Source organism: Paramacrobiotus metropolitanus, unplaced genomic scaffold (assembly GCF_019649055.1).
Source record: "Paramacrobiotus metropolitanus isolate TYO unplaced genomic scaffold, Prichtersi_v1.0 Parri_scaffold0000102, whole genome shotgun sequence".
Taxonomy (NCBI): domain Eukaryota; kingdom Metazoa; phylum Tardigrada; class Eutardigrada; order Parachela; family Macrobiotidae; genus Paramacrobiotus; species Paramacrobiotus metropolitanus.
In genome coordinates this window covers 257,566-264,657 of record NW_026570322.1, presented here as the reverse complement: position 1 = coordinate 264,657, position 7,092 = coordinate 257,566, and the positions used below count along the sequence as shown (strand labels likewise).

Here is a 7,092-nt window from a genome sequence, read left to right as displayed (position 1 = left end):
CCGTAGCGATTCCAGCGAAAAAGAAGAGGAAATATTTTTACGTACAACAGGAACATTTTTACGGAAATACATTTTTACGGAAATATTTTACGGAAATATTTTTACGGAAATATTTTTACGTATTTAACAGCGGAAAATAGATTGAGGGACCATGCTCGTAACTCGTAAGTACATGTACATATCTACGGCCTTTCAGCGAAGTTACAATGATTGCCAATATAATGTTTTCAAATAATTAGTTTTCAAAAATACTTTCTTGCAATCACTAACATACTGCAAGACATTTTCTAACAGACAGTTTGGTTTGGTTTTCTATTCAGCTATTATAATTACGGGGGAAACGATATGCTGCACATTATACGGAGACCGTATACCGGGATTTTTTTTGCAGAGTTTTATTCTGGGGATCTCTTCATCGCGGTTATATTGTATCAAGTAATGACTAACGAGCATCAAGAAAACAATGTGGCATGCATTACAGGGCACACGAAAAGAAAAACACTTGAACAGTAAAAATACCACAGAATTTATATCCGTCCCATAAGGCGCAGGCGGTTAATTTTTCTGGCTTAGCAGAGTGGTGCAGTTCAGTTTAATTCAGCATAAAATATAGTCAGCCTACCCTCTTGCGCTTTTACGCCCCTTCATGACCTCCAGTCCAGGCAGGAGTTGGTACTTCCGGCTTTGCGTGTGCCCAATTCTGCAGTAATTTTCTGTTTTGGACCATCCTGGTGTGTAAGAGCTCTGGTAGCTTCGAACGATCCGCTAGTACGGACAGGGTACAAATTAGCTGTTTTCAAAAATGTGATGCGAGCAGTGCCGGAAGTGGTAATTGCAGCTGTCATCCAGTGATTTCGTTAAGAACAGCTTTCCCGTAGTACCGTACTACGGCTGACAATAACTTGTATTCTGACGCAGTACCCTGGACTGGAATAAAATGGGTTCTAACTTTTTAGCCATGGCATCACAGAGAAAGTTTTGTATACACAACAGTGTAAGTTTTATCGGTTGTTCGGCATTTCGCACGTACTAGCTACTACGTATCTGTAGTTTGGATTCCATCCGAGTGACCTTTCAAACGTGCTTTCAAAACTTTTACAGCATTATTCTCTTTTTATGCCGGTGATTTTAAAACATTGGTATATTTCATCTAATGCCAAAATCCAGTACTACAGTCTGTACATCTTATACGAGTATACAGAGAATCAATTATCGCGAACGCAGTTTCTATATCCGCTAACATCGGTAATTCCGTTAGATTATCTTGGCCCAGATTTTTCTACAGTGCATAAGCCAGGTTTTGGAATTGTTGGTTAATTTATTGTAGTAAAATAACTGACGATTCAAAAACTGGACATGGATCGGCATCGGATTTCGATGGAAGTACAAGAAATATACGGCGTATGTGTTTTGAAGCTGGATTTGCCGGTACCACGGACTTTACCGTACGTGTGGACATTTTACAGTACGTACACAGAAATCATTTTAAGAACGTTGTACATATTGTAGGTAAAAACTGGCTTGTTTTATGTGACTAATAGTAAGAGTGTAGTTCATTCCCATCAAATCCAGGCAAGCTACTAATACCGTGTGGTGCCGCATTCAATCATCTGCAAATCAAACAAAGTTGTTGTGTGCGGTGAAGTTTAACGCTATCGTCGGCAAATACTTGGACTTTTGTCTTTTTTGTTGGAATCTGCTGATTGCACCTATTGATTATGTACCACAATCTTGATGTGCTGTCGGTTTCCACAATCATGGCTACATGCATATGCTTGTAGCAAAAGGAACTGACATTAGTTATTGTACCCGTACAAAAAAAAACGTCTTTTACCGGCGATTATGTAACAGTGAACTGTAATCAGATTTGCCGCAGTAGTTAGGGCTTGACTGCTGATGGTACGAAAAATTGACTTTACACCAACCTATCTGCCGAACTTCAACAAGCGACAAATTTATAGAAAACCTATATATCGCTTGATCGTAAAAAAAATGTTAACGCTGTTTTTGTGTTTCATCGGTGCCCTTGCATTCGTGATAATCTGGAACAGTTTGCAGAAACGGAAACATCTTCCACCGGGACCTGTTTGGGGTACGTGTAGGTTCGAGACAAATTACAATAACGTTTACAATTAGAACTTGGCGTCATAATTTGTCAAACTTTGGAAGATTTCAGGAATAACTCTTGACACAAGTGCTCAGTAGCAAAAAGTGCCGTTTGTATTTTGCTGTGAAAATTTCAGAATGGCCGATTCTGGGAAGCGCCATGGATTTGGGGCGGTTACCCCATATAACGCTGATGAAAATGGCGCAGCAATACGGGCGCGTCTTTCGACTGCACATGGGATTGGACTTAGCCGTGGTGCTGAACGACTACGAGAGCATTAAAAAGGCCTTCAATCTGGAAGAATCCACGGGACGTCCACGAGATACCATTGCTGATTATCTTTTTGGGAGGAACGTCGGTAAGATCCGGTTCGAGAAAACCCGATCGCTAAGCTCTTTTTCTACGAATGTCTGTTGCAGGTTTAGCCTTTAGCGAAGGTAGTTTGTGGAAGGAGCACCGGCGCTTTGCCTTGTCGGCATTACGTGATTTGGGAATGGGAAAATCCTGGCTCCAGGAGCAAATTCTGGATGAAACGGAACTTCTGATTCAAGCGCTCACCGCTGCTAAGGAACAGCCGATTGATCCGCATCACCTGGTTACGACAACCGTCTCCAACGTTATTTGCGCCGCGGCATTCGGGAAACGCTACGCATACACCGACGAGCGCTTCCGGTCCATACTGCGCAACGAACAGGATTTTATCCAACAGCTGAACCAAATGAGCCCGCTTGACCTTTTCCCGGTTCTGCGCTTTGTGCCGCCGTTTCGGGAAGTCTTCCAGAAGCGGCTGGATGTTGTGCGTACCCGGTATGCGCATATTGCGCAGGCGATCAGAGATGCGAAAATATCAGGAGTCGAAGACGCCGATCGCAAGGACTACGTCAACTTGTACCTGCGCGAACAGAAACGGCAGTTCGGACATGACAGCATGTCGACTTTTAGCGGTTAGTTAAATTGCAGCAGTATGACGGCGTACTTAGAAGGTCATTGACTAATATGAGCGGATATTTCTAGACGGGCAACTTGTGGATTCGGTGATCGATATCTTTGGCGGTGGAACCCACACGGCGGTCACATCCATCCTTTTCGGAATGATTCTGCTGGTGGAAAACCCAGAGGTCTTGAAACGAGTTCATACTGAATTGGATGCAGTGGCTAAACCGAACGAACCGATTCTACTGGAACATAAAGGTACGCTTGTGCTTTTGTTTAGTCTTACACAACTCCTCGTGAAATTAATGACCTTGTTGCCATTTCTTAACGACCTATACCTACGTGCGCGGTCCAGTCAGTCGTACGTCGCATGTACTAGTAGACTTGCCACATCGCAAAACTGTTGTTTGAATAACTTGATGAATAGAAATGGTTTTGTTAATGGCATTTTGATAGGTCACGTGCCCTTCACGGAAGCCACCATCTTGGAGGTGCAGCGCCTTATTCCCGTTGTCCCACTGGGCGTTCTTCATCGGACCACCGCGCCCACGAATTTAGATGGCTACGAGCTCCCGCCGAACACTCTTCTCATGTCCAACATCTACGCGGTACACCATGACCCACAATTGTGGGATGAACCAGAGGTCTTCAGTCCGTCACGATTTCTGGACAATCAAGGGAAGTTCGTCAAGTCACCGCATGTCATTCATTTCTCTCTCGGTATGCCACACGTAGAATCCAGCTTCTGTAATTATGGCAAGTATCAAGCTTAAGGGATTTTTCTTAGGAAAACGAGCTTGTCCAGGAGAAGGCTTAGCGCTAATGGAGCTGTTTCTGGTGTTTGCCAATCTTATCCACAAATTCGATCTGGAGACTCCGGAGGGCTCCACAGTTTCTTCGAAAGACGTAACTGTCAATATAACACAAGTTCCAAATTCGTTTAAGCTTATTTTTAGACGACGGTTTTAATAGCATAACAAAAGATCGCCATTCGCGAGCCACATTGCTCGGTTCAGTACTCGTAGGGTTTTGCTTGCGATGGTATTTAAAAATTAAAAACGGCATTGACCACTGCATTTTAGCTCTGGGGCTTGAAGCTACTAAAATACTGAAGCGGAAGTAACGTTGTCTTTTCGGCTTCCTCTTTTCTGGCCAGCTTGCCACAAGCGTATATGTGGTATGGTTGCAGCTTTGCCGTTAAATGGCTATACAAACAAATTATTGCTAATATTTTCGTCTCACGTGGGATAATCAAAGCATCTAATGCACTCTTTTTGATCCGATGATTTTTATTTTCGATAATCGCACTGATAGCTGCATTAATGATCTTATACCCTATCCCAGGAAATGCATCGAAAAGCTTCCTCGAAACACCGAAGAGGGGCAGAAACTTAGTAGCATCTTTTTATTACGCTTCCTTAAAGCTTATCATTAAAGGCAACTACACATTTCCGACGTTACGCTTTCTCATTCCTTTTGGGAGCCTCCGAGATTAGCCGAAGTGCTTCTGCTTAAAAGAGGTTGATCAGGAAAGCATGCTTTTTCTGATACAAAAGCATCTCCTTTTTGAGGCCGAAAACGCAAGTAAGACTCCATACCAGGTAAGAAATCAAGCCGGCAACGCAGCCACTGGTTATTATCTGTGTCGTACACCTCGATCAGGCTTTCATCATCCGAAAATCCACCAAATGCCACTAGCTGACCGTCGACAGCTAACAAATCGTGTATGGCGCGTTGGCATGTCATTTCGGCAATCGGCTCCCACAACAGATTACGCAAATTCTTGCGCTCGCCTGAAGCGGTTGCGGACGCTCGCCTGGCGCAGGTGACAGGTGTGGTGCCTGTTTCCGAGCCATCAGTGCTGCTTTCCTCGTCTGTGGAGGACTGGTCTTCACTGTCGGGAGGCTGTGGTATTAGGAAGCCACCTGTCACGTACAGATACCCGTCTAATTCCGCAAATGAGGCATTCGAGCGATTTATCCGGGGTGGAGAATGCATTGTCCGAACGTCAGCGCGAGTGTTGTACTCGTACAGGCGGCAACTGCAATAAAAAGTTGAAAAACGAAAGTGTTAAGCTTTCGGAAATAAAAAGGTCATGAGCATTAGCAAGAAAACTATGTATGTGCAAGTTATTACATCAATTTAATGAATACAATTTTAATTGTTTTCTTGATTTTTCAAGTATTTCCCGTACAGTTTCCCGTTTCAAGTACACATGTCTCTTCAGAAGAGGTTTCGTAGCTGGCAACAGACACAGAACCGTAATTAGAATATTCATCGCATTATCGCACACAGTTTCTGCAGTTGAACGTTGACACAAAGCACTTGTGCTAAAGAACAGCGCAGGCCGTAGAACATGTTGTACGAGTACAGATAGAACATGTACGCGTAGAACATGTAGTACTTTAGGCGCGTATCATGCAACACTTACCCCGCATAAGAGAAAATATTATTTCCTCCGACCGCTGTCAGTGTTGGTTCATAATCTTCGCCATATCTGCTAGTGGCATACACACACATTTACTTAATAGGGTAGTAATCACTGCCAGTTAAAATACGAATGATTTCAAACGAAAAAATACTCGTATAATATATGAGAGAGATTCTTACTATCCGCGCAGTTTTCCGAACGGTGGCAGACATAGCTTAGTGGATTTGATGCTGGCCTTGTCGCTCTTCAGTTCCCGTGAACCAACAGCGTGCGCATAAAAATCACCGTTCCCGGGCAGCTGATAATGTACACCATCCACAATAATGCACGTGAAGTGAACATATCTATCCTCGAAATGATCTCGACTTGTCATGTCATAGCAACAGTACACTTTTTCGGGGTCCGCACCGTCGTCCAGTCGGAAGAAAGGACCGGCGCCGTGGCGGTGTTCCAGAGCGTGCCAGGCAATATCATTATCGCGACATTTCAGGTGTTTCCGCACCGCGTAGAGTTTGCCGTTAGTAAGTTGTATGTGGCGATTGATGTACTGCATGGAACTGTCGTTGTATAGATGACGATTGATTTCATATGGCCACTGTTCGACGCGCACAGTTCGCAAACGCAGATCGAACTCCAACAAGATTCCATCCCAGCCATAACAGCAGAGATACAAGCACTGGTGCATGTTACGACTCCGCGGTTGAGGGTATCCCGCATGTATTGCGTCGCTAAAAAACTTGTCAATGATCTGATGATGTCGCGGGTACATGGTGTGCAAAGATTCCTGACATTGTTGTCGTTCCTGAACGGACAGCAGTGACCAACGAATTTCGGATAACGTTTTAAGCAAGCCGATATGATCGAGCATTTTGTGCTCTCGATACCAACAACTGAGACTCTGTAATAAAAATGTGGCTATTTTGCAGTGAACCAGCACAAACTGTCAGAAGTCAGCATAAAAACCGTTCAGCCTGTACAGTACCTCAAAACTTCGATTTCTGAATTCAAAAGAAGAAATGGTTGCCGTAGGATAACCAATAGTTCCTCGATCTTGAGAGCGGCAAACGCGAGAGTCTTCCTTATTACTGGGAGCTGGCTGCCCAACAGTTCGCCCACTTTTTGTTTTAAACTCGCGCTTGAATTGCGCAGGCTGTACTGCATTAACGGAAGGCATCTCGCCGTTGACACGCCGTGTTCAAGAATGAAACGAACACACATTTTCACTAAGCCGTCCACCTGAAAATATTCCGCAGCTGTCAAAACGGCGAGGACGTTAGTTTTAGTGATGTTGTACGGTTTCGGTCTCCTTTCGGTCTCTTGAGAGGATGAAGCAGAAAAATCCATTATTAATATGCGCGCAACGGTTTTTCCATTGGAGAATGGTGGAGCATGCAGCACGATATCATTTTGGGAAGCTTCCCGGAAGTGCTGCACATTGAGCATAGCGGCGAAATATGGTGATAAGGAAGTCAGCCGTCTCCGACTGGCCACTACACAAATGCGGTTTTTACCAATCAGAAACCGCACGGCATCCTCATTCACAGACGCTGTTGTTGGTACTCCATGAATAACCAACGCTTTGGCCAATGGCTCTTGTAACAGCTTTTCCATCTGGCCACTG

The 7,092-nt window shown here is 44.2% G+C and overlaps 2 protein-coding genes across 2 annotated transcripts; one reads left to right on the top strand and one right to left on the bottom strand.

Annotated features, from left to right (window-relative positions):
* Positions 1-1,802: 1,802 nt before the first annotated feature.
* LOC129597226 (cytochrome P450 18a1-like) lies at positions 1,803-4,297 on the top strand. Its single transcript, XM_055494695.1, has 6 exons — positions 1,803-2,092; positions 2,244-2,465; positions 2,527-3,051; positions 3,122-3,298; positions 3,497-3,760; positions 3,828-4,297. The coding sequence occupies exons 1-6, from the start codon at positions 1,897-1,899 to the stop codon at positions 4,007-4,009; spliced, it is 1,566 nt and encodes a 521-aa protein (XP_055350670.1). The 5' UTR covers positions 1,803-1,896; the 3' UTR covers positions 4,010-4,297.
* Positions 4,298-4,324: 27 nt separating this feature from the next.
* Positions 4,325-6,340, bottom strand: LOC129597227 (uncharacterized). Its single transcript, XM_055494697.1, has 3 exons — positions 5,651-6,340; positions 5,472-5,540; positions 4,325-5,081 (listed from the first exon to the last, which is right to left on the bottom strand). The coding sequence occupies exons 1-3, from the start codon at positions 6,337-6,339 to the stop codon at positions 4,508-4,510; spliced, it is 1,332 nt and encodes a 443-aa protein (XP_055350672.1). The 5' UTR covers position 6,340; the 3' UTR covers positions 4,325-4,507.
* Positions 6,341-7,092: the final 752 nt, after the last annotated feature.